The sequence below is a fragment of the Erinaceus europaeus genome, chromosome 2 (genome assembly GCF_950295315.1).
Source record: "Erinaceus europaeus chromosome 2, mEriEur2.1, whole genome shotgun sequence".
In the NCBI taxonomy this organism is placed as follows: Eukaryota; Metazoa; Chordata; class Mammalia; order Eulipotyphla; family Erinaceidae; genus Erinaceus; species Erinaceus europaeus.
Genome location: NC_080163.1, coordinates 38,178,761 through 38,206,323, shown reverse-complemented (window position 1 = coordinate 38,206,323; position 27,563 = coordinate 38,178,761). Strand labels below are relative to the sequence as shown.

The 27,563-nt window shown below is 40.7% G+C and overlaps 1 protein-coding gene across 2 annotated transcripts in view; it reads right to left on the bottom strand.

Moving 5' to 3' along the window:
• Positions 1-27,563, bottom strand: part of SEC24A (SEC24 homolog A, COPII coat complex component) — a 74,024-nt gene that overhangs the window by 9,973 nt on the left and 36,488 nt on the right. For both annotated transcript variants that reach the window (XM_016186780.2, XM_016186781.2), the window contains 10 exons: positions 27,345-27,463; positions 21,260-21,315; positions 20,003-20,209; positions 17,662-17,782; positions 13,531-13,689; positions 9,112-9,285; positions 8,285-8,395; positions 4,086-4,261; positions 2,233-2,370; positions 239-343 (listed from right to left, as the gene is read on the bottom strand). In XM_016186780.2, coding sequence (XP_016042266.1) covers positions 239-343; positions 2,233-2,370; positions 4,086-4,261; positions 8,285-8,395; positions 9,112-9,285; positions 13,531-13,689; positions 17,662-17,782; positions 20,003-20,209; positions 21,260-21,315; positions 27,345-27,463 — 1,366 coding nt within the window. The remainder of the gene's footprint in view (positions 1-238; positions 344-2,232; positions 2,371-4,085; positions 4,262-8,284; positions 8,396-9,111; positions 9,286-13,530; positions 13,690-17,661; positions 17,783-20,002; positions 20,210-21,259; positions 21,316-27,344; positions 27,464-27,563) is intronic.

Here is a 27,563-nt window from a genome sequence, read left to right as displayed (position 1 = left end):
GGGGAGATAAAGTAATGAGCCAGTTTAACAAGAATGTATATCCTATAGTTGAACTAATAATCACTACATACCATGATAAGACATTTTATTCTTGACATGAAAAATGTCTATTGAGGATGGTGGGGACAAGTATATGAGTACATAGGTTACATGGCACATGCTGTAATGAGAAAAAGCCATTAAGGGAAATGAAGGTAGAGTAATAGACAGTGAGGAAGATCATGATCCAATGACTCACAGAGCCTGCATCCATGAGGAAAGCTCCATCTCTGCTCAATTTTTCCACTGAAAGCTGAAGAATTGGTGGCTGAGGTATCATTCGATCATTGATGTTGAGAGCTCCCTGAGGAATCAGCAAGAGTAAAGCTTTCAACACAGGTTATATATAGTCACAGTAAAACACAAAAGTATTAGAGAGCGTAAACAGCGCACCTCTATTTTTATTTTGCCACCAGGGTTATCAGTGGGGCTCTCTGCCTGCAAAACACCCCCAGCAGCCATTTTTTCCCTTATTTATTTTCTTATTAATGTATTTAAAATTACATATATTGTTTACCAGACCACTGCTTAGCTCTGGTTTATGGTGGTGCAGGGGATTGAACCTGGGACTTTGGAGCCTCAGGCATAATCATTATGCTATCTACTTCCGCCCTCTTTTTTTCTTTTTATGAGGGGGGGATTAATGATTTACAGTAAATGCAGATGTTGATAACGTGTAAAAGTTCTGAATATTCTGCAAAACATTCTCACCCCCATGCTAGGTCTTCCTCAAGCCCTCAGGCCTTTGCTTTGGTGCAATGCATTTTTTTTTCTCCACTGCTCAGTTATGGTTTATGGTGATTAAGGAGATTGAACATGGGACCTTAGAGACTCAGGCATGAGAGCCTATTTGTATAAATATTACGCTATCTTTCCCACCCCAACATTTTTTATACATTTAATTTTAAAGTATATACATAGATATATATTGGCTAGAGGCAGAAATGGTTATGCTATGAGACTCATTCCTGAGGCTCTGAAGTCCCAGGTTCAATCCCCTAGAGCTCATCAGCAAGCCAGAGCTAATCAGTGCTCCAGAGAGGGAGGTAGGTAGGTAGGTAGGTAGGTATGGAGGGAGGGGTGTTTGTGTGCTTGTGTATATAGTGAGAGGGTGATGGGGAGGGAGAAAGACAGAGAAACACCTGCAGCATTGCTTCAATGATTATGAAGCTTCCCTCCTGCAGGTGGGGACTGGGGGCTTGAACCCAGATCCTTAAAAATTATACATATTTATTTATTTATTTATTTATTTATTTAAATTATGAGGAAGAGAGAAAAGGAAAGAGAAGGAGGAAGAAAATTATTTAGGGCTGGGTTGTGGAACACCCAGCAGATTGGGCATGTATAGTGTGCAAGGCCCTGGGTTCAAGCCCCTGGTCCCCCACCTGCAGGGGGAAGTTTTGTGAGCTGTGAAGTAGTGGTATAGGTCTCTTTCTCCTCCCTGTCTATTATCCTCTTTCATCTCAATTTCTGTCTTTATGTAGAATTAATGATAATAATATGTACAAATAAAATAAATCTTAAAAAAATCAACCAATTATCCAGTTGGTCATCACTGTTGTCTTCTTAGTGTGAGGGAGGCCAGGGGATGGGAGAGGGCCAGGGGGAGAAGGAGTGATGGTAGGCAAAGCATTAACCCCACCCCCACCATGTCTTTAAGATGTTTATGTGGGGGTCTGGCAGTAGCACAGCGGGTTAAGTGCATGTGGCTCAAAGCGCAAGGACCGGTGTAAGGATCCCAGTTGGAGCCCCTGGTTCCCCACCTGCAGGGGGGTCGCTTTACAGGCGGTGAAGCAGGTCTGCAGGTGTCTATCTTTCTCTAGCCCTCTGTCCTATCCAACAACAATGACATCAACAACAACGATAATAATAACCACAACAATGGTAAAACAACCAGGGTAACAAAAGGGAAAAAATGGCCTCCAGGAGCAGTGGATTTGTGGTGTAGGCACTGAGCCCCAGCAATACCCCTGGAGGCAAAAAAAAAAAAAAAAAAAGATATTTATGCTTAGAAAAACAGCAGTGCAGTGTAGTATGCAGTTGTTAAAATACCAAATGTAAGAAGTATTTAGCAACACTCATCTGTACTCTTCTCACTCTCACTGAATTTATGTGGATCTCCCTTTAATAAAGTCTTCTGCTCTCACACCAATACAGTCTGCTTACCAAGTAAATTAATAAAACAAACCTTACCTCATCTGAAAGATTGTCAACTCTATACAAATTGGGGTGAGTTGTGAGCATAAGGTAAACCAATGGCTGATTTTTCACTTGACACATGGCAAAAATGCGTTCATCTAGACGAGCATTTGTCCCCGTCTGGAACGATTTCTGTGACAAAAACAAACATCTATGTAAAACAAGTTATTTAAAAAAAATACATAACTATAAATATAAATATTTCCAGCAAATTTACTGTTTTTTTTCTCTGTCTCTCCCCCACCCCTCTCAATTTCTGGCTGTCTCTATCCAATAAATAAAGATTAAAAAGGGGGGGGGAGGTAGATATAGAGTAAGAGAGAGAGGAACTCCAAAGCTCCACTCCACAATCTGTGGAACTCCCCTGATGCCATCCCTGGTGTTCCCATGGTAAAAGCAAGGCATACGCTCCACTAGGTAAGTCATCCCCTCCCTCATACACTGAGCTACTTCATTGGTATTTTTGTTGTTGTTAACTAAATTTATTGAGGTAATCATCACACAGTACACCAAAATGTTACATAATATTTCCCTCTGAAAACTAATCTCTACAATGTAAAAGTGTAACCTCATAATAGTACTTCATAGGTGCAATATCCATCTTATTTAATCTTCACAATAATCTTCCACATGTTGAATTTTCAGAAAGGGAAATTGAAGTTGAAAGAGGCTAAATTATTTGTGCTTTGTTTGCTTGCTTGTTATTAGCACTGTTTACTCTGGGGTTCTTGTAGTGCTGGGGACTGAACACTGAACTTTGGAGTCTCAGATATGACAGTCATTTTGCTATCTACCCTGCCCTCAATTTTAAAGTTTACTTGGATTTCACCAGTTTCCCACTAATGTCCTTTTTCTGTCAGAGGATCACATCTGGGATATCATTACATTTATTTTAATATTTTTGTTTATTTTTTAGGCACAGCATTGCTTGGCTTTGGCTTATAGTGGTGGTATTTTAACCTGGGACCTCTCGTGCCTTAAGCATGAAAGTCTGCTGTGAAAATTACATGCTATATTTACCTAGTCCTAAATTATTTTTTAAGGCACACAACTGTGAAGCAACAGGTCAGAATTAGTTATTGTTTTGTTTTGTCTTTATTACACAAGCTGCATTAATACTGAGGTACTTTATTAATTTTTTCCCTTTTGTTGCCTTTTTCTTTTGTATTGTAATTTTGATATCGTTGTTGTTGGATAGGACAGAGAGAAATGGAGAGAGGAGAGGAAGACAGAGAGGGAGAGACAAAGATAGACACCTGAAGATCTGCTTCACTGCTTGTGAAGCGACTTTCCTGCAGGTGGGGACCTGGGGGCTCGAACCAGGATCCTTATGCTGGTACTTGAGCTTTGCACCACGTGTGCTTAACCTGCTGTGCCCGACTCCCTACTGAGGTACTTAATTAACATGAACATATTAAGTAAAAATTTAAGGGCTCAGGAGTTGGCTCCACAGATAAAATGTATGCCTCACCATGTATGTAACCCTGGGTTCAATTCCCAGCTTAAGAGAACACCAATTACAGAAACTAAACAATCCATGAATGGGGGGGGGGCAGTACTTTGGTGTCTTTCCTTTCCTTCCTTCCTCTATCCCTTTCTCTAGAAGCATAGAAAGGGTGTGTGTGGGGGGAAGATGTCAAAGATTCAATGACAAGGATAGGGAAGTGCAGTAACTTAGGAGTTCATACTTGACACTCCAGTGCCTTATCCACTGCACCATCTCCTGGGCTGCAACCCTGTTATTTTATAAGTTTTTAAAGACACTAAATGACCAATAGAAAAGAAAAATAATGCAAAAAGATTATTTTAACTTCTATTTTCACAGTGCCTGGCTTTGATTCTCTTACCTGTTTAAGGAGAGCCAAAACAAAAAGTGGAAAAAGCCGCAGTGAAAAGGGAACCATGAGTCCAGGCTGCTGGTTACTTAGGACTGAAGAACGAAAAGCTGAAAGAGAGTCTATGACGGCATTCACAAGGGCATCTCGAGCATCACTCAGACTGGCAGTCACTGATCTATCCACAGCTAGGAGGCAGGGATAAGGACAAAACAGAAATAAGATTAAAGTTTAGCTACCCCACTGATAAGAACAGAAGAGATGAACAAAAAAAATTAACCAGAGAACTTTTCAACTCGGGATTATGTTGGTACTGGGGACTGGACCTGGAATTTTGAAGGTTTACACATGAACATCTATCTCCCCAGCCAGAGATAAATTTTAAAAGTGCATTTACATTTATTAATTAATATGAGAGAGAGAGAACCAGAGCATCACTCTGGCACAGGCAATGCTAGATACTGAACTTAGGACCTCATGTCTGAGAGTCCAAAGCTTTATCCATTGCTCTACCTCCTGCAAAAGATTTAAAGAAAATTCTTTTACATAAGATAAATCATTCTCTTACTAACATAAGTGCTTCCAATTAAACATGATTACATATTAAACATGATTACATATAAGAGTTTCACAGGAGACACAGGAGAGAAAGAAGCCAGAGTACACTATGGCAAATGTGGTGCTGGAGATTGAACTGGGAATCTCAGGCATATGAACCCAGTGCTCTACCCGTTGAGACGAATTCTACCCGTTGAAAAGAATTCTCTTTTCAACTCATTATACATACAAGGAGCGAAACAGCAGGAAATAAGCATGTATTTTAAGGAGAAGGGCAGTAGCGCAGCAGGTTAAATGCATGTGGCGGTAAAGCACAAGGACCGGCATAAGGATCCCGGTTTGAGCCCCCGGCTCCCCACCTGCAGGGGAGTCGCTTCACATGTGGTGAAGCAGGTCTGCAGGTGTCTATCTTTCTCTCTCCCTCTTTGTCTTCCCTTCCTCTCTCCATTTCTCTGTCCTATCCAACAATGATGACATCAATAACAATAACTACAACAATAAAAGAACAAGGGTAACAAAAGTGAATAAATAAATATTTTAAAAAATAACCTTAAGTTGCTGGTGGGAATGATATACACAGTACCTATGTGGCATGGTGGCAAGCCTGATAGAGCACATATGCTACCATGTGGAAAATAAATAAGCATGTATTTTGGAGACTCAGCCAATCTTTGGGAAATGGTGCTCTGCTATTTCTAAGTTGACTGACAATCTGGCAAGTAGTTTGAGGAAACACATTTTTTTTTAGGTTTAAATCTTTCATTTTAAACATTAAGAATATGTGGTGCAAAGTATAAAAGATTAGACACTCAAGAATGAGGTCCTGAGTTCAATCCCTGGCAGCACATGTACCAGAGTGATGTCTGGTTCTTTCTCTCCTCCAATATTTCTCATTAATAAGTAAATAAAATCTTTCAAAAATATATATTGAATATTGAAGACCAAAGTAGGGGTTAAATCCTTTGATAGACTCCAGTGAAGAAAAAAATTCCCAAAGGAAACTGAAGAGAATGAGTATTTCTATTATAGATACATTTGAGTTTGAAGCAAATGGATTCCCTGGCAGTCTTCCCTAAAAGGGAAAAGGAACAAGAACCAAAGTAATGTTAAACTAAGTGTTTGTAAAAGAAAGAATCAATAACACAGCAAGCAGACACATATATTCATGATGAAATTAAAGGGATGACAATATTAGTAAACTTGCTGCTTACTTATATGACCTGGTCAAGACAGCAAATGTACATGTTTAATAGTAAACTGGCATCTATCTCTCTCTTTAGTTTTTTCTTTAATTTTTTAAAAAATTATCTATTTATTTATTGGATAGAAGCAGTCAGAAATCGAGAAGAATGTGGGGAGAACAGACAGAAAGACACTTGCAGTCCTGCTTCACCACTCGTGAAGCTTTCCGCCTGCAGGTGGGGACTTGGGGCTTGAACTTGGGTCCTTGCACACTGTAATATGTGCACTCAACCAGTTACATCACTCCTCCCTTTCTTTCCTGTTCTTTTAGATGTGGCAGAGGGAGGGAGGGAGGGGGGAGAGAGAGAGAGAGAGAGAGAGAGACAGAGAGACAGCAACACACAGCAACAAAGCTTCCTTCAATGCAGTGGGAACTAAGTTTGGACATGGATTATGCACATGTTAAAGCAACACACACTCCAAGTGTGTTATTCTACTGGGCCAGTAAACTGGTTTTTAATCCCAATTTAAATAAACCCAAGTTTAATAATCTCTCACTCTCTCTCTCAACCTGAGTATTACCCAGCTCTTTCACTGCTGGTGGGGGACAAGTTTGAACTTGGGCTTGAAGCCTCAAGCATGAAAGTTTTTTGCATAACCTTTGTGTGATCTTCCCCATCCTCTTGTTCTGATTTTAAATTTGGGGCTGGGGACTGAACTGAGGATTTTGTGCATGTGTGATAAAACAAAATGGACTATGGCCTCCTGGCCCCCAACTAATTCATTTAAAGAGGAAAGAGGCAAGGTAGATAGCATAATAGTTATGCAAAGAGACTCTCATGCCTGATGCAAGTCCCAGGTTCATAAACCAGAGCTGATCAATGCTTTTGATAAAAAAAAAAAAAAAATCAAAAACCACAGAGAACAAGAAACAAAATAAAAGCACTGATCCACCATGCATGAACCTCCCCATATGTCTGCTGGTTGTGGTTCTCTGTGGTGTCATATGACCTGAACTGAGGGTTTTGTGCGTGGCAAGGTGTGTGCTCTGAACAGGTGATTTATAGACACTGTCTTTGTGATTGAAGTCAGAATTTACAAATACACTATTATTAACACTAGTACTAAACATTAAGTCAAATATGTTTATTTAAGTTCACAGTGAGCAGATCATAGACAAAATGCATTTTGGTAGTTGCCTATAACCACTGAGGGAAGATAGTGTGGCAATAACTGCAAATGAACATGAAGTTCTTATTGAGGTGATAGAAGTGCTCTAAATTAGAATGAGACGACAGTCACACTACTTTGTAGATGAACTAACAGTAACAAAATTTTCTGCTTAAAATAGGTTAAGTATATGGCATATAGGTTTCATCTCAACATGGTAGTTAATTTTTAAAAATATTTATTACCTTTTGTTGCCCTTGTTGTTTTATTGTTGTAGTTATTATTGTTGTCATTGTTGTTGGATAGGACAGAAAGAAATGGAGAGAGGAGGGGAGGCAGACAGGGGCAGAAAAAGATAGACAGACACCTGCAGACCTGCTTAACCGCCTGTGAAGCGACTCCCCTGCAGGTGGGTAGCCAGGGGCTCAAACTGGGATCTGTACACAGGTCCTTGTGCTTTGCACCACCTGCACTTAAGCCATTGTGCTATAGCTGGGCTCCCCTGGTAGTTAATTTTTTTATGTGTGGAGATGGCACCTCATACAAAGGTTATTTCAAAAGGTCAGTGCTCTATAGAGCCCTCTTCCAAAGGTTATTTCACTATTCACAGATACTTTTTCATTCAGATAGGCAGAGAGAAAGAAACAGACACACAAAAAGGAAGGAATATCATAGCACCAGAGCACCAATGCTTTAGAAGCTTCTATGTGGTACTGGGGATCAAATGTTGGCTGCATGAATAGCAAAGCATGTTTCCTACTTATGAGCTATATCTCCAACCTGCTAGATTTTTCTTAACTGTTCAGCTCTGGCTTGTGGTGGTGCTAGAGACTGAAATTAGGTCCTCTGGTGTCTCAGGCATAAATACCTGTTTCATAAATCACTATGCTATTTCCCTGGTCACCCCAATTAAAAACATATGTATATAAGGGGCCTGGTGGTAGTGCAGTGGGTTAAGCGCAAATGGCTCGAAGTGCAAGGACTGGTGCAAGGATTCCAGTTCAAGCCCCTGGCTCCCCACCTGCAAGGGGGTTGCTTCACAAGCAGTGAAGCAAGGCTGCAGGTGTCTTTCTGTCTTTCTTCCTCTTTATCTTCCCCCTTCCCTCTTGATTTCTGACTGTCTCTAGCAAATAATAATATATATATGTATATATCTGTCATAGATCCTTTCATTTAAATAGCTACTTAGCAGAGACCCACAGGATATAAAACACTGAAATCCTTAATGTTCACAGGAAAAAACAACCATGTTCTCTAATATTATACTGGCAGAAAAATAATATTAATATTATAATTCTTACCCATATTGGCCAATAACCCAGAAATTGCTTGGACATCAGCTCCAAGAAAGACTTCATTCAGAGTTGAAACTACAGGCAAGCACAAAGTATGAACACGAATTCTTCTTTCACCTTTGAAAAAAAACAAATAGAAAGGGAAAACTGTATTTTAGAAAGTCTACATTAAAGTTACATGAAAAGAATATTGCTTTTCAATTTAGAATCAAGGCCATATAATAAACAATGATGGTACTAAAAGTTATTATTGTCATTATTATTATTATTTTTTTGTCCTCATCAGGGTTTCACTGCTCTGAACCAGCTTCCAGAGAGAAGGAGAGAAGGGGAGAGAGAGAGAGAGACTTCTAATACAGTGAAGTCTGAGCTTAAACTTGGGTCATGTGCATGACAAAGTAGACACACCACACAGGTGAGCTTATTATTATTAGTACCGTACCAAAACTTGGACTCCCATGCCTTAGGCACAAAAATCAGTTATGCTACTAGTGTTTTTTTTTTAAACTTTTCTTTGTTGCCCTTATTCACTCTTATGCCGGTAAGGACCGGTAAGCGCCACATGCGCTTAACCTGCTGCACTACCACTGGACTCCCTGAGAATATAACTTCTAAGTGTGAAGCTCTGGGTTCCACCTCAGATACCAACTAAGGATGAAAACGACTAGAATTCCACGAATGTCCGAGAGATGTTTTTGTACTCTTTGTCTCCTACTTACCTCCCTCTCCTAACAAACAAAACAGAGCAGGGATGTAGCTCAGCAAAATCGAGTATAGTTGAAAGACACTGGGATTAAAATATGGCACCACCTAAAAACAGCAAAACAACTTACCTTTACTAGATGTATACAAGAGTGCTGACTGAAAGGAAACCAACTGAGTATCAGTAAGATTCTCTTCCACTGACATCTGTACTGCATACCCAGCATCTGGATTTACATTGGGTAAAGATAGTAAGTCTGTTGACCGAACAAAAAAGTTTCCATGGAAAGTATGAATGGAAAGACCTAGAAAAGAAAAATCATGAAATGGATTTACATATATCTATCTATCTATCCATATATGCATATATTTCTTTATTGGGGGATTAATGTTTTATAATTGACAGTAAATACAATAGTTTGTACATGCATAACATTTCTCAGTTTTCCACATAACAATGCAACCCCCACTAGGTCCTGTCATCTTTTTCCAGGACCTGTAATCGCCCCCAACACACCCTAGAGTCTTTTACTTTGGTACAATACACCAATATATAGAGATATTTTTAAAAGACTTATTTGTTACATGGGACAGAACCAGAACATCATTTTAGCTTATGTGGTATAATGGATCTAGTTCTGGACCTCATAATTTCAAGTTCAAAACTCTAATGTTCTACTCTCTCCACCTCCCCCAGCCATTCACTACACATGGAGAGTCATACTCTTTTTAAAAAAATAATTAAGTGGGAGTTGGGCGGTAGCGCAGCGGGTTAAGCACAGGTGGCACAAAGCACAAGGACCGGCATAAGGATCCCGGTTCGAACCCCGGCTCCCCACCTGCAGGGGAGTCGCTTCACAGGCGGTGAAGCAGGTCTGCAGGTGTCTATCTTTCTCTCCTCCTCTCTGTCTTCCCCTCCTCTCTCCATTTCTCTCTGTCCTATCCAACAACGACGACAACAACAATAACTACAACAATAAAAAACAACAAGGGCAACAAAAGGGAATAAATAAATAAAATAAAATATTTTTAAAAATTTTTTAAAAATTAAGTAATTATGATATAGAGAAATTGAGAGGGATGGGGAAGATAGAGAGGAACAGAGACAGAAAGATAACTGTAGTACTGTTTCACCACTTGTGAAGCTTTCTCCCTGCAAGTGGAGACCAGGGGCTTGAACTCAGGTCCCTATACATTGTAGTCTGTGTGTTTAACCTGGTGTGTTACCACATGGCCCCCTGGTATTCATACTTCATTCTTGTCATTTAGCAGACTGTAAATACTAAAAAATAAATGTATATATGATCCTCACTGTTTTTTTAAATTTTTTAAATATTTATTTTCCCTTTTGTTGCCCTTGTTTTTTTTAAATTGTTGTTGTAGTTATTATTTTTGTTGTTACTGATGTCATCGTTGCTGGATAGGACAGAGAGAATGGAGAGAGGAAAGGGAAGACAGAGATGGGGAGAAAAAGATAAGACATCTGCAGACCTGCTTCACTGCCAAGACTCCCAATCCTCACTGTTTTTTCTAGTACAAAATTCTTAAAATCAGGGGTCGGGCTGTAGCGCAGCAGGTTAAGCGCACGTGGTGCAAAGTGCAAGGACCAAGTAAGAATCCCGGTTCGAACCCTGGATCCCCACCTGCAGGTGAGCCACTTCACAGGTGGTGAAGCAGGTCTGCAGGTGTCTGTCTTTCTCTCCCCCTCCTCTCTCCATTTCTCTCTGTCCTATCCAACAATGATGACATCAAATAACAACAATAATAACTACAACAACGATAAAACAACCAGGGCAACAAAGGGGCAAGAAGTAGCCTCCAGGAGCAGTGGATTCGTGGTGCAGGCACCGAGCCCCAGCAATAACCCTGGAGGCAAAAAAAAAAAATTCTTTAAATCATTGCAATTTCCTAAGCATAAGCGTGAGACATTCATTATTCTGTTAATGAAGTAACTTTTCTTTTTCTCTATTATCTTTATTTTTATTACATAAAGACAGCCAGAAATTGAGAAGAATGGGGAGATAGACAGAGATAGAGAGAGAGAGAGACGGAGAGACACCTGCAGCCCTGCTTCACCATTCTTCCCCCTGCAGGTGGGGACTGGGGGCTCGAACCTGGGTCATTGTGCACTGTAACATGCGTGCTTAACCAGGTGTGCCATCACCGGCCCCAATGAAGTAACTTTTCTAAGCACTTTGAAAAATCTAAGGAAGTGAACTAATGTTGCCAGGAGACATAACGAAATAAATGATTAGAGGACTGGAAAAAAATTTAAGTTTTTTTTTTTTTTTTGCCTCCAGGGTTATTACTGGGGCTCAGTGCCTGCATCATGAATCCACTGCTCCTGGAGGCCATTTTCCCCCCTTTGTTGCTGTTGTAGCTATGTTGTGGTTATTATTATTTTTTTAAAATCTATTTATTTATTCCCTTTTGTTACCCTTGTCGTTTTATTGTTGTAGTTATTATTGTTGTCATTGTTGTTGGATAGGACAGAGAGAAATGGAGAGAGGAGGGGGAAGACAGAGAGGGGGAGAGAAAGATAGATACCTGCAGACCTGCTTCACCGCTTGTGAAGCGACTCCCCTGCAGGTGGGGAGCCAGGGCTTGAACCAGGATCCTTATGCCGGTCCTTGTGCTTTGTGCCACCTGTGCTTAACCCGCTGCGCTACAGCCTGACTACTAGTTATTATTGTAATTGTTGATGTCGTTCGTTGTTGGATAGGACAAAGAGAAATGGAGAGAGGAGGGGAAGACAGAGGGGGAGAGAGACACCTGCAGACTTGCTTCCCCGCCTGTGAAGTGACTCCCCTGCAGGTGAGGAGCCCCGGGCTCGAACGGGGATCCTTCCGCCAGTCCTTGTGCTTTGCACCACATGTGCTTAACCCACTGCGCTACTGCCTGACCCCCAAGGTGTCGGGGGGTTGGAGGATTAAACCTGGGTCCTTGTGCACTATAATATGTGTGCTCAACTAAGTACACCACCACCCGGTCCCAGAGGACTGGAAGTTTCTTTCTTTTATTATTATCTTTATTTATTTATTTATTTATTGGATAGAGACAGCCAGAAGTTGAGAGGAAATGCAAGAGAGTCAGAGAGACACCCACAGCCCTGTTTCACTACTTGTGAAGCTTCTCCCCTGTAGGTGGCTTGAACCATTTGGGGGGCTTTAACCTGGGTCCTTTACATTGTAACATGTGCACTCAACAAGATGTGCCACCACCCTGCTCCAAGAGTGGAAGCTTCTATCCCACCCTATTTTCATGCCTGTAGGAAAATGAGAGGGGCTGGGGGTTGAATTAATCATCACTTAATTAATCAAAAACCTATTTCATTTAATTAACATTTTATTTACTAATAGAACATTTCCCCAAAATCACCATGCAAATGTTTTAGCAGTATTAGTCATAATATGCAAAAGGTGCAAACAACCCAGAATTTTTTCTACTGGTAATACAATAGACTAATACTTGGCAAGAAAAATAAAGGAAGTGATTTAAAAAGTATGAAATATTGATATATGTATCTTTTGAATGTGCAAACTATTGTATTTACTGTCGAATGTAAAACATTAATTCCCCAATAAAGAAATTAAAAATTAGGAGTGGGTGGGTGGGGAGAATACAGATGATGAAGAAGGATGACAGAGGACCTAGTAGGAGCTGTATTGTTATATGGAAAACTGGGAAATGTTATGCATATACAAACTATTGTATTTACTGTTGAATGTAAAACATTAATTCCCCAATAAAGACATTTTAGAAAAGAAATTAAAAATTAAAAATAAATAAAGGTATGAAATATTGATATATGTATCTTTTGAAATCACAGTACTATCTGCTCCACCATTCATGAAACTTCCCCTTTGTAGGTGCCATCATGTGGAGGGCCAGACTTTCAAACCCAGATCCTTGCCAATGGTCTGCATTTATTCAGGTGAACCATCTCCCACCTCCTTGCCATTATTTTTTAATGCTTCTTTATTTTTCAGTTTCATATTCCATCAGAAATAATAAATTATTTTGGGAGAACAAATCTTATTAGATGTTGTGATACAGCATGGATTTTGGACATATTTAGCATATGGCTGGGGTTGTATATGGCTGACTAACTAACTATACAAACCTAGTTATTTAACTGCCAAGTGGCTGAAAATCTGGCCCTTTCCTTTCCAGCTCCTTCTTTTCCTGCAAGCTCCACGGCAGCTCCACTCCCCAGGACTTGCCATACTGCCTCACACCGGCAAGACTAACATAAGGAGCTGAACTTTGGTGACTTACTTATGGACTCAAGGGCCTGATCTAGTCTTACCCCTGCTGATTAACTGCCTATCTTCCTGTACCTAAAATACACCATTCCATACTGGTATACCGCCATGTAATAAACCTTGATTGCTTTAAACCTATGACAAGATGCCCCCCATGAAGTCTTTTATTTTTTAATTACAATATTTAGATAAGCCTACATTAAAAAATGTATATATACTGGTACCAAAAGCAGTATTTATTCCTATAATAAAAAAATTTTATTCCTATATGAAAAAAGTGACTACCTTTGGTGCACCGAATCCTCATGACAGCTTCAAAGCCAATCTTCCGGGTGAGATATCTCTGCAGTTCCTTTTGTAATTTCTGTACTTGTAGTGGGTTATGCTGATGGTGGTAAGATGGATAATAATACACACTACCTGCTGAATACCGAGATATACAACCTAGAAGAGAGCACAAAATCCTTTTAAAGTCTGTTATTTATTACTAAAAGGTTGGGTGGTGCACCTGATTAAGTGCACTATGTGCAAGGACCCACGTCACAAGCAGTGAAGCAGGCCTGAACGTGAATCTTTCTCTGTCTCTATCTCTCCCTCCCCTCTCAATTTCCTTCTGTCCAATTAATTAAAAAGGAAGAAGGAAGGAAGGAAGGAAGGAAGGAAGGAAGGAAGGCAGGCAGGCAGGCAGGCAGGCAGGCAACCAGGAGCAGTGGACTCGTAATATCAGAATTGGGCAACACCGATAACCCTGGAGGGGAAAAAAAAAACCCTACTAGTAACACAAAGTGACCACAGGCATTTGGATTCTTCTTCTAGCGTTTGCCCTTCTTTCGTAGCCAGTCAACAGCATCAGGTTGAGCCTGATGTAAAGTTTCGAGACCTCCTTTGAATCTGGAGAGGTGGCAGTCATTGACTATGTGGGTCATAGTCTGTCTGTAACCGCAGGGGCAATTCGGGTCGTCTCTGGCTCCCCAGCGATGGAACATAGCGGCGCACCGGCCATGGCCTGTTTGATAGCGATTGAGGAGGGCCCAGTCATAACGTGCTAGGTCAAAGCCGGTTGACGCTTGCAGGGGTCTGTGATGAGGTGTTTGTTCTTTACCTCAGCTGACTGCCAACTCTGTTTCCAGTCTGGAACAGAGAAGGTCAGTGTAGGCGTAGGGGACCAGATTGGGTGACGAGATGTCAAGCGTTGGACAGGGTAGGCGAAGATATCCGTGTATATTGGCAGGTCCGGTCAAGCATAGATGTGGGAAATGAACTTAGATGATGCTGTATCCCGACGAATATCTGGCGGGGCGATGTTGCTAAGAACTGGCAGCCATGGAACTGGGGTGGAACGGATGGTTCCAGAAATTATCCTCATGGAGGAATATAATTTGGAATCGACCAAGTGGACATGGGGGCTACGGAACCATACTGGGGCACAGTATTCTGCAGTGGAATAGCATAATGCCAGAGATGATGATCGTAGTGTGGAAGCGCTCGCGCCCCATGAGGAGCTGGCCAGTCTTGCAATGATGTTATTCCTCGCACCCACCTTTGCTGCAGTTTTTATGAGATGTTTGTGAAATGACAGAGTGCGATCGAGAGTAATGCCAAGATAGACTGGCTGGGCTTCATGCCGGATTCTCGTACCGCCAAGCTGCACATTAAGCTCACACAAGGCCGAGGCATGGTGTAGATGGAAGACAGATGATACCATTTTTGCAGTGCTAGGGATTAGTCGCCATTTTTTACAGTAATCAGATATCAGAGACATGTCTTTCGTGAGTGTTTCCTCGAGGATGTCGAACTTGGATGCCTGAGTTGCCCAGCAGATGTCATCGGCGTAGATGAACTTCCTTGAAGAAGTTTCTGGGAGGTCATTGATGTAAATATTAAATAGCGTAGGAGCCAGAACAGAGCTCTGGGGGAGGCCACTTGAGACAGGTCTCCATCTGCTAGACTTGTCACCCAGATGCACCCGGAATCTTCTGTTTGGGAGAAGAAACGATATAGTGTTGGCCACCCATGGAGGCAGGCATCTTGAGATCTTGACTAGGAGACCACAGTGCCATACCGTGTCATAGGCTGCTGTGAGATCAACAAAGACAGCACCCGTCTTTAAATTCTTCTGGAATCCATTTTCAATGTAAGTTGAGAGGGCCAGGGTTTGTTCGCAGGTAGATCTTCCTGGGTGGAAACCAGCTTGGGCGGGTGATAGGCATTTCTCTGTAAGATGAGAAATACGTGACAGAAGCAGCCTCTCAAGGAGTTTGTAACACACGGAGAGGAGAGAAATTGGTTTATAGCTGGCGGCTAGTGTTGGGTCTTCCTTTGGTTTCAAAACCGCTATAATCTTCGCACGACGCCAAACTTTGGGCATAGACTCAGATTCCAAGATGTGGGACAGGAATGAAGCGAGCCACTTCTTTGCCGCGGGACCCAGGTTAAGAATGAGTTCTGGGGTGATGTTATCATAGCCAGCAGCTGTTCCTGGTTTAACCCTCTTCAAAGCGTCTTCCAGTTCAGACAGTGTAAAGGGAGAGAGTTTTGGAGATGGACAAGATAACCGGAAGTGGGATGACCACTCATGGGAAATTTCTCTTTTCCAGACTGGGTCAATCTTAGCACGTCCAACTTGAGTTGGGTGACTGGCCACTGAGTTTGGAGATACAGGAGGATGAGCATTTGGATAAATCTCGCTTTTCTGGAATCAATCTTTCTTGATCCTCATAAGGTATTGTCAAAATGATACTGTATTTTTTCAAATCATACTAGAGAAATTTCCCAATTACAGATATTTATAATAAAAGGCCAGGTGATGGTGCACCTGGTTAAGTGATCACATTACAGTGTGCAAGGACCAAGGTTCAAGTCCCTGGCCCCTACCTACAGGGGGAAATCTTGTTGAGTGGTGAAGCAGGGCTGCAGGTGTGTGTCTCTCTATCCCTCTCTATCTCACTCTCCCCTCTCAATTTCATCTGTCTCTATCCAATGGTAAATTAACTAATTAAAAAAATGCTTTAATACCCCAATTCCATTTCAGGTTTGACTTGTGTTCGACTTGTGTTTTTTCGACACAAGTCGAACCTGAAATGGAATTGGAGTATTACACCAAAGTAAAAGACTCTGGGGTGGGTGGGTGGGTGGGGAGAATACAGGTCCATGAAAGATGATGAATGAAATAGTGGGGGTTGTATTGTTAAATGGGAATCTGGGGAATGTTATGCATGTAAAAAAAAAAAAAAAAAAGAAGTAGAAACGCAAAGCAGAAATTGACTGAGTTTGGAGTATGGCACCAAAGTAAGAAAGCAGAAGTACACTAGAGTTTGCAGTGAGTACCTCCCTAATACTTCCTCTCCACTTTTCCAAGCTTTGGGTCCATGATTGCTCAACAATTTGTTTGGCTTTGTATGTTAACTCTCTTTTCAGTCACCAGGTTCCAGGTGTCATCAGGATGCCGGCCAGACTTCCCTGGATTGAAGACCCCACCAATGTGTCCTGGAGCTCAGCTTCCCCAGAGACCCACCCTACTAGGGAAAGAGAGAGGCAGACTGGGAGTATGGACCGACTAGTCAACGCCCATGTTCAGCGGGGAAGCAATTACAGAAGCCAGACCTTCTACCTTCTGCAACCCACAATGACCCTGGGTCCATGCTCCCAGAGGGATAGAGAATGGGAAAGCTATCGGGGGAGGGGGTGGGATATGGAGATTGGGCGGTGGGAATTGTGTGGGGTTGTACCCCTCCTACCCTATGGTTTTGTTAATTAATCCTTTCAGAAAAAAAAAAAAAAGATGAATTTCATTCTCTGAAGTTTAATCTCCAGCACCACCGTAAACCTGAGATAAACCTTGCTCTGGTGTTTCTGTTTATTTCTCTCTGTATCTCTCTCATTAAAACTAGTAAAACATTTAAAAAAAAAAATGCTTTAAAAGAAAAACAAGTGGGAGTCCGGTGGTAGCACAGTGGGTTGAGCGCACGTGGCGCAAAGCGTAAGGATTCCAGTTTGAGCTCCTGGCTCCCCACCTGCAGCGGAGTCACTTCACAGGCGTTGAAGCTGGTCTTCAGGTGTCTATCTTTCTCTCTCTGTCTTCCCCATCTCTTTCCATTTTCTATCTGTCCTATCCAACAACGACAACATCAATCATAACAACAATAATAACTATAACAACAATGTAAAACAAGGGCAAAAAAAGGGGAAATAAATGAAATATTAAAAGAAAAACAAGTTTTGTTTTTTTAAATTTTTTTTATTTAAGAAAGGATTAATTAACAAAACCATAGGGTAGGAGGGGTATTTTAAGTAAACTGAAACAATATCTCCCAAATGATTAAAGAATATTTTATATTGCCCTCTACTTACAATAACATCATATAAATACCATATTGATATTTGGTTGCAAAAAAATAATCATTAGGAAGAACTTACCCAGAGAAGCCAAATCAGAATACTGTCCACTCAGAAGGAATAAGTCAACAGCTACCTGCTGACCAGAACAGTCCAAGGCTAATTTCTTATAGAAGTCTGTAGATGGTGTCAAGTGAATGTCCTATTAACAATTTATTATAAGGATAAAAAAATTAAATCATTAAATTGTTAAAAATATATATGAAGAACAAACACATATCAAGATGTTAAAATTATCTCTGATTATTTTAGAAAATCCTTTGACTGTGGGCTGGGTGGTGGCGCACTCAGTTAAGCGCAGATAGTACTAAGCACAAGGACTCTGGGTTTGAGCTCTGGTTCCCCATCTGCACGGGGACGTTTCACAAGTGGCAAACAGGTTTGCAGGTGTCTATCTCCCTCTCCTCTCTCAATTTCTCTCTGTCCTATCCAATACAAAGGAAAAAAATGTCTGCTAGGTGCAGTGGATTTGTAGTACTGGTACCAAGCCCTAGCAATAATTCTGGAGGTAAAAAAGAAAAAAGAAAAAAAAAAGTCTTTTGACTAACATTTTCTGGGTTTTGATTAAGAAACATGTATGGCATAAAAACTTCCCTTTTGGTGGCTGGGTGATGAAGCACCTGGTTGAGCACACATTGCAATGTGCAATGACCCAGGCTTGAGCCCATCTTCTCCACCAGAAGGTGGAAAAGCTTCAAGACAATACAGTGCTTCCCTATCAATTTTTGTATCCATCCCATAAATAGTAAATAGAAAGAATATGAAAAAAGATTTTTAAATTTTTGCCCCTTTTGGTCTTTATTTAAAAAATAGTTTTAAAATATTAATTAATTTATAGGAAAATGAGGGGGTAGAGGGAAGGGAGAGGTAGTGGCAGAGGGAGGGAGGACAGAGAACCAGAGCAATAATCTGGGGAATGAACTTGGGACCCCAGTACCTTATCCACTATATCACCTTCTGGGCTGTTGCTACTATTCTCGGTGATAGGGAATAAACACAAGGTCTTAGGCATATGTCACATCACAAACAGGAACTTTGCCTAGTCTGACTTACTATTTTATTTCTTTTTGTGGCACCAGGCTGCATGCATACTCTACTGCTCTGAGACCAACTTTTTGTTATATTTTCTTTTTTTTTCCTTCAGGGTTATTGCTTTGGTTCAGTATTAGCACTATGAATTCACTGTACCTGGTGGCCATTTTTTTGGATAGGACAGAGAGAAACTGAAAGGGGAGGGAGAGATAGAGAAGGAAAGAGACAGACAGACACCTGCAGACCTGCCTCACCATTTTTGAAGCATCCCCTCTGAAGGTGGGGAGTGGGGGCTCAAACCTGGATCCTTGCACTTAGTACTGTGTGCTTAACCAGGTGTGCCACACCTCCTCCCAACCTCTCTTCCTTCCTTTCCTTTCTACCTACCTTTCCATTTTTATTGGGGGGGAGGGAGGGTAATGGTTTTATAGTAAATACAGTTGTTGGTACATGTGTAGATTTTCAGTAAAACACTCTCACTCCCAACCTAGGTCCTCCACCATCCTGTACCATGATCTGAAAGAAACCCCACCCTACCCACACATCCATGTCCTTTACTTTGGTGCAACACTAGACCAACTTTTTCATTCTTTTTAATTCAGATAAGGGAAGAGAGAGAAAGACAGGGTGAGAGACACTGCAGTACCACTCCACCATCTGTGGAGCTTACTCTAGTGTTGTGGTTTGAGTTCCAAACCATGTGACAACACTGGACCAGCTCTCTAAACAAAAGTAAGAGTGGAGTCTGGGAGAACACCAGCAGTGTTGTGCATATGTAAGGCCCTGAGTTTATTCCCTAGTGCTGCATTAAAAAATGTTTAAAAGAAAAAAAAAGTAAAAAGATGGTAACAGTGGTCCAGGAGGTGGTGCAGGTGCAGTAAATAAAGCAATGGATTCTAAAGCATGTGGCCCTGAGTTCAATACCAAGCAGCACATGTACCAGTGATTCCCTAGATCTCTTTTTCTCTCTCTTCCTCTTTAATAAATATACATACACACACGGAGGCAACAATGCAGCATATAGAAAATAACATTAGTGGTCCAGGAGGTGGCACAGTGGTAAAGCTTTGGACTCTCAAGCATGAGGTCCCGAGTTAGATCCCTGGCAGCACATGTGCCAGAGTGATGTCTGGTTCTTTCTCTCCTCCTATCTTTCTCATAAATAAATAAAATATTTTTTAAAAAGAAAGAAAATAACATTATTTAATAAAGTTAAAATGTCCACATAAAATGCTTTATCAATTTCCTAATATTCCCTTCTCTCCTTAACTCTGTAGTAATAAAGGTAAAGCACTAGGAAAGGTCTTTTCAAATAGTCAATGACTCTGACCTTAGCAGATGACCTTTGGTTGGGTTCTTCTCGTGGCTTCAGAGCACCTATTCCAAGAGTTGGAAGTTGTGTCTGAAAGACAGACATTCGACCACCAGTTGGGGACATCAACTTAAAGGCAGCTTGAAGTGCAGGACCCAAGGCACTCTGGGTCTCCAAGGTCTTGCTGAACATTTGTGGCAAAGTTTTCAGTAAATCTTGGACAAGCTTATAAAATAAAGCAAGAAAGCTGGAGTGTTGTAACTGATTTTTTCCACATTAAGTAACTAATACAACAGACAAGACACTGATGATGGTCAGAGAATCTACAAACAGTACATGAAACAATGAGGTTGGTCAAATGATATTTTAAGTCAACATTATAAATTGGCAAGCAAGACAAATCAAAATTGGGGTCTTACAGTTCTTGCACATGCAGTAGTCCAGCAAGACTATAAGTCCAAAATGAATCCAAAAGAACCATCACACTATAGAGAGTTGATTTATTTTAATGCCATGAAAAATATGGCTTTCTCAGTCACCTCTATACACTTAATTCTTCAGTTCCAAAGTGAGTTTAACTATTTCCCTATTGCAAAATCTATGATAGCCAGTAAATTTGTCAACTAGTAATATCACTATAAAAGAAAAACAAAACATAAAACAACTACCTATTCAGGTTAAATTGTACAAATAGTTAATGGGGAAAAGATACTTTGCATTCTGTCAAAGTCACCATTGCCAACAGCTGAGACCATAGACTTGCTAGTTAAAATATTATCCCTACGGCATAAATGCATGTACAGGGTAGACAACATCCCCCCTTCAGACACATTCTGTTCACCTCTCACTGTATTATGTCATGGCAATTTCCAGGCAGGTAATAAGAGTTCTTCTGAACTGACCCCAATGATACTCTGTGAATCAAAAAAGCAAAGAGCACTGAAAGCAGCCTAGTTAAAAAGTGCTCCTATGTAGTGACCAGAAGCTTATGTCAGTAACCCTCCCAAGTCCCCAGATTGCTGGCAAGGCAGGTCTCCTCCTTTAAGAAGTAAGATTATTATCTATCCTATTTTATAAAACTTGCTACATTAGACTTAATATTAATCAATTCAAAGGTAAACTCAAGAGTTATACCACTGATGAATTTTATTTAACAGCAAATACAAAATGTTAATATATATTCTAGGAAAACTACAAAAAGAAGTAAAATTTATTTATTTAAAAGTTATATTTCTTTAATATTTCAATAAAGTATGTTAGGGAAATGTGACTTACCTCTTTACTTTCATTTAAATTTACTAACAAGTTTTCTGGCATAGGTATAAACACATCTGAAAGAATAATAAATATTTATGTTAAACAAAACTTGTTCCATAAATTGTTACAGATGTCCCAAATTTGTAACACTAATGTGCTATCCATCCCTACTTGAAAAAGAAAAGTCACATCTTCCATATATATATATTTCCCCCCTCCAGGGTTATTGCTGGGGCTCAGTGCCTGCACCACGAATCCACTGCTCCTGGAGGCTAATTTTTTTCCCTTTTGTTGCCTTTTTTTTTTGTGTGGTTATTATTGTTGTTGTTATTAATGTCACTGTTGTTGGATATGATAGACAGAAATCAAGAGAGGAGGGGAAGACAGAGGGGGAGAGAAAGACAGACACCTGTAGGCCTGCTTCACTGCTTGTGAAGTGACCCCCCCGCCCCGCAGGTGAGGAGCCAGGGGCTCAAACTGGGATCGTTAATCCAGTCCTTGCGCTTTGCACCATATGTGCTTAACCCACTGCTCTAATACCTGACCCCTTTCTCCACTATTATTACCACCATTTATGTTGATTCATTAAAAAGGACTGACACAGCTACTGATCCCTATTGAAACTTATTCATCGCTGTGCAAAAGATAAAAAAACCCACTAAAAAGTACTCATCTGGCAGACAGGGAAGTAGTATAGTGAATAAAGTATTGAACTCTTTTTTTTAAAACTTTTATTATAATTTTTTATTTTTCCTTTTTGTTGCCCTTGTTTATTGTCATTGTGTTATTATTGTTGTTGTCGTTGGATAGGACAGAGAGAAATCAAGAGAGGTGGGGAAGATAGAGTGGTGGAGAGAAAGACCCCTAACAAACCTGCTTTCACTGCCTGTGAAGCGAACCTCCTGTAGGAGGGAAGCTGGGGGCTTGATCCATGCACTTTCCGACATGTACGCTTAACCCACAGCACCACCACCTGGCTCCCAAGTGTTGAACTCTTAAGTGTAAAGTCCAAGTTCAATTCCTGGAAGCACATGTGCCAGAGTGATGCTCTGGTTCCCTTTTACCTCTTTATCATAAATAAATAAATCTAAATGGAAAAACTAATTTGTTTCTACACAGTAAGGGTCTGCACAAGTGACTTGTTTACTAGGTTAAAGACTATTTAGAATTCTGTATTACCTTCTAGTTTATCCTTGAAATCTAGCTAAAGAAACTTGCATTTAAAAAGGTGACAGCTTCAAAGAGGTGGCACAGAGGCTAGAGACTAGATCTAAAAGCATGAAGTCTTTTTTTTTATTTTTTATGATGATTACAGAAAAGATTCCTGAGTGAACATAAAAGTCAAAGGAAGGTGGCGCAAAGTGCAAGGACCGGCGTAAGGATCCTGGTTCGAGCTCCTGGTTCCCCACCTGCAGGCGAGTCGCTTCACAGGTGGTGAAGGAGGTCTGCAGGTGTCTATCTTTCTCTCCCCCTCTGTCTTTCCCTCCTCTCTCCATTTCTCTCTGTCCTATCCAACAATGAATGACATCAACAACAACAATAATAACCACAACAAGGCTACAACAACAAGGGCAACAAAAGGGGGAAAAATGGCCTCCAGGAGCAGTGGATTCATGGTGCAGGCTCTGAGCTCAGCAATAACCCTGGAGCCAAAAAAAATTTATTCCCTTTTGTTGCCCTTGTTGTTTTATTGTTATAATTATTATTGTTGTTATTGATGTCGTTGTCGTTGGATAGGACAGAGAGAAATGGAGAGAGGAGGGGAAGACAGAGAGGGGGAGAGAAAGAGAGACGCCTGGAGACCTACTTCACCGCTTGTGAAGTGACTCCCTTGCAGGTGGGGAGCCGGGGCTTGAACCGGGATACTTCCGCTGGTCCCTGTGTTTTGCGCCACCTGTGCTTAACCCACTGCACTACCACCTGACTCCCTGCATGAAGTCTTTTATCTAGTTGTTTATTCTAGTAGCTATTTTGCTACTGTGTAAAGATATACTGTTGTGTTTTGTCATCTCAAAAATTTTTAAAGTTTTTTTTTCTTTACTGGGGGATTAATGCTTTACATTAATCTCTAGTTTAATCCCCCTGGCATCACCTGTGCCAGCGTGATATTCTGAATCTCTCTCTTTGTTAATAAATAAACCTTTTTTGAAATGATTAAGAGGTTTCAGGAGGTGGCACAATGGATAAAGTGTTAAGCTCTCTATTATGGCGTCACATGTACCAGAGTGATGTCTAGTTCTCCCCTCCCCCTCTCCATCCTCTCCACCCTCCCTCTTCTTATTCCTTTCATTAATAATAAAGGACTCTGTGGGGTGGGGTGAGGGGGGGGAGTATTTAGGTCATGGAACATGAACAAAGGTGGGCCTGGGATGGTGTGGGGTTAGATTGTTAGGTGGAAAACAGAAATGTAACACATGTACAAACTACTGTATTTTATTATCGAGTAAACTATTAGTCCCCCAATAAAGAAAAAAAAAAAACCTTTAAAAGGGAGTCGGGCTGTAGCGCAGTGGGTTAAGCGCAGGTGGCGCAAAGCACAAGGAACGGCATAAGGATCCCGGTTCGAACCCCGGCTCCCCACCTGCAGGGGAGTCAGTTCACAGGCGGTGAAGCAGGTCTGCAGGTGTCTATCTTTCTCTCCTCCTCTCTGTCTTCCCCTCCTCTCTCCATTTCTCTCTGTCCTATCCAACAACGACAACAACAATAATAACTACAACAATAAACAAGGGCAACAAAAGGGAATAAATAAATAAATATTTTAAAAAAAGAAAAAAAAAACCTTTAAAAATGTTTGAGATGACAAAAACCACTGTATCTTTACGTAGCAGCAACATAGCTCACTAATAGTAAAATTTTTAAAAAGTTAGTTTGGGCAGGAGAAAAAGCACAGCAATAGTACACATGAATTTCATACATTAAGCCCCAAGTTGGATCTCCTACAACCACTAGCCAGAGCTGTATGGTGATAATGTAAAAATCAAATAAACAGGGGACTGGGCAGTAGTGCAGTGGGTTAAGTGCACATGGTGCAAAGCACAAGAACCAGCATAGGGATCCCAGTCGAGCCCTGGGCTCCCCACCTGCAGGGGGCTCGCTTCATAAGCAGTGAAGCAGGCCTGCAGGTGTCTTATCTTTCTTTCCTCCTCTCTGTCTTCCCCTCCTCTTTTGATTTCTCTTTGCCCTATCCAACAATGACAGCAATAACAATAATAACAATAACAACAACAATAAAGAACAAAGGCAACAAAAGGGAAAACATAGCCTCCAGGAGCAGGCACTAAGCCCCAGCAATTACCCTGGAGGCAAAAAAAGAAAAAAAATCAAACAGGCAGATACAGGATTACAAGATAAAGTTAAACAGAAGGAACACTAATTGGCTTCATCAAATGAAGAAGAGAAATTCATTCTTATCAACCAAACTGCCTTCCTTAGAAGCTGAACTGGAAAAATATAGCTTACGTGGATAGTGAGCTGCTTCACCAAGCGTGCAACCCAAGTTTGGTTCTAGATATCAAAGACCTTGTGCATTCAAATTTGTTTGTGTTTATTTATTGACAACAGATCTCCTAATAGATATGAAGTGTTTTCTCCTTGCTATTTTTATTTGCATTTCGCTAGTAACTAATGGTCTTGGGTATTTTTTTCTTGTGCTTACATGAAGGCATCTACTTTATCTACTGAATCATCTTTTGCACACCTCAAATAATTTGGATGGAATGACAAGTGAAGAGAATAAATTTGAGTGCACCTTTTTTGGGGGGTGAGGGGAGCGTCACACCTGTACATTTTGACTGCTGAGAGCAGAGGTTCTTTGTTTTTGTTTTAATCAAATTCAGATAGACAGAGTAAAGTACTGCTCAATCATTTGTGAACTGTCCTATGATGCCATATACCTTGTTCCATGTGGTGCAAGAGGCTTGAACCATGATCCTCATTCATGGTAAACTATACTCTGATATATAACCTAGCTCCCATTACCTAATCTGGGCTTTCTTTCTCTCATTCATTCATTCATTTATTCATTTATTGTGGCTCAGGGAATGAACTCAGTGCCTCATAATGTGTGCTACCAATGTCATCCCAGCACAATTTCTTATTCTAGGTTTTTGTTTTGTTTTTTAAATTTTTTAAAATATTTATTTATTTTCCCTTTTGTTGCCCTTGTTGTTTTTATTACTATTGTAGTTACTATTGTTGTTGTAATTGATGTAGTTGTTGTTAGACAGGACAGAGAGAAATAGAAAGAGGCGGGGAAGACAGAGAGGGAGAGAAAGATAGACACCTGCAGACCTGCTTTACCGCCTATGAAGCGACTCCCCTGCAGGTGGGGAGCTGGGGGCTCGAACCAGGATCATTACTCCAGTCCTTGGCACCTTGTGCGCTTAACCTGCTGTGCTACCGCCCGACTCCCAGTTTTTTTTTTTTTTTTTGAGAGCCAGAAAGAGAGATACCACAACAGTGTGCCACCATTTAGGGAGATCTCTTGGTGCTATCTGTAGGGCACCTATGTGGTACCAGGGCTCAAACCCAGCCAATCACATAGTAGTACAATACTGGGCAAGCTAAATGTTAATGTCTCTTGACATTAACCGAAAATTTTTTATTTTATTTATTATTAATAGTTTGTTAAAACATTGTAAGATTACAATGTAGGAGTTGTGTGGTGGCGCACCCAGATGAGCACATGTTGTAATGTACAAGGAAACAGGTTTGAGCACCCAGTCCCTACATGCAGAGGAAAGCTTTGTGAGTGGTGAAGCAGCGCTGCAGGGGTGTCTCTCTCTCTCCCTCACTCTCTTTCTTTTTTCCTCCAGGGTAATGGCTGAGGCTTGGTGCCATAATGAATCCACTGCTCCTGGCAACCATCTTTTTTCATTGTTGTTGCTGTTAGATAGGACAGAGAAAAATTGAGAGGGGAGAGGAAGACAGAGAGGGGGGAAGATACATACCTGCAGACCTGATTCACCGCTTATGAAGTGGCTCCCCTGCAGGTGGGGAGCTGGGGGCTCAAACCAGAATCCTTGCACGGGTTTTTGCACTTCTTTCTATGTGTGATTAACCAGCTGCGCTAGCACCCAGCCCACCCTCTCTCTCTCCTCCTCCTCTCTTGATTTCTGGCTCTATCCAACAAATAAGTAATGAAGATCATTTTTTTAAAATAATGTTACAATGTATACTCCCACAACACACCCACCACCGAAGTTCTGTATCCTCACCTTTCCAAAGATACCCACCATGGTCTGATAAGTCTTACAAGCAGTTTGCTTGCTTCTGTTTTGTTAGATTATTATTTTATTTATTTATTTTCTTTTTGGCAAGTTCATATAGATCCCATATGAGTCAAACCACCTGGCAGTTGACTTCCATCTCTTTAACTTATTTCTCTAAGCACAATCATCTCCAATTCCATCTATTTTGTCCCAAAGGGCACAATATCATCTTTTTTGATTGCAGAGTAGTATTCCATGGAATATATATATATATATCCCATAACTTAAAAAAAAATTTTTTTAAATATTTATTTATTCCCTTTTGTTACCCTTGTTGTTTGTTGTTGTTGTTGTTATTGATGTCGCTGTTGGATAGGACAGAGAGAAATGGAGAAAGGAGGGGAAGACAGAGACGAGGAGAGAAAGATAGACACCTGCAGACCTGCTTGTGAAGCAACTCCCCTGCAGGTGGGGAGCCAGGGGCTTGAACCATGATCCTTACACCAGTCCTTGTGCTTTGCGCCACGTACGCTTAACCCTCTATGCTACTGTCCAAGTCCCCCATAACTTCTTTAGTCAGTCATCTGATGATGGGCATCTAGGCTTCTTCCACTCTTTGGCTATCATGAATAATGTAGCTATGAACATAATTAACCTAAATTTTAACAGTAAATTATTTGTGTTGCATCACTCAGAATTCAGTAAACCTCAGTAATACTATTTCCGCTTCTATAAAATAAGAAACTGGGCTGAAAGATTCTTATGACTTTTACAACCTCATAATTTTACATTTCCCTTAATAAAACAGAATTACATTTATCAAGCAGACCTAAAATATTTCTAGATCTAAACATCCCAAGGTAGTTTAACAATTTAATGTATATAGTATATACCTTCAATATCTGAAACTATTAGCATCTGAGGTTGAGAGAGACCTTCTTGAAGACTGTAGAAGTGGATTGTACTGTCAAATGTTATGAAGCCAATTTTTGTCCTAGTGTTTCCAGGAAGCCTAAAATACAAATTCAGAAGAGTATTTTATTAAGTTTTCTACACACACACACACACAAACACACACACACACATTATGTATGTGTATACACACAGTATAT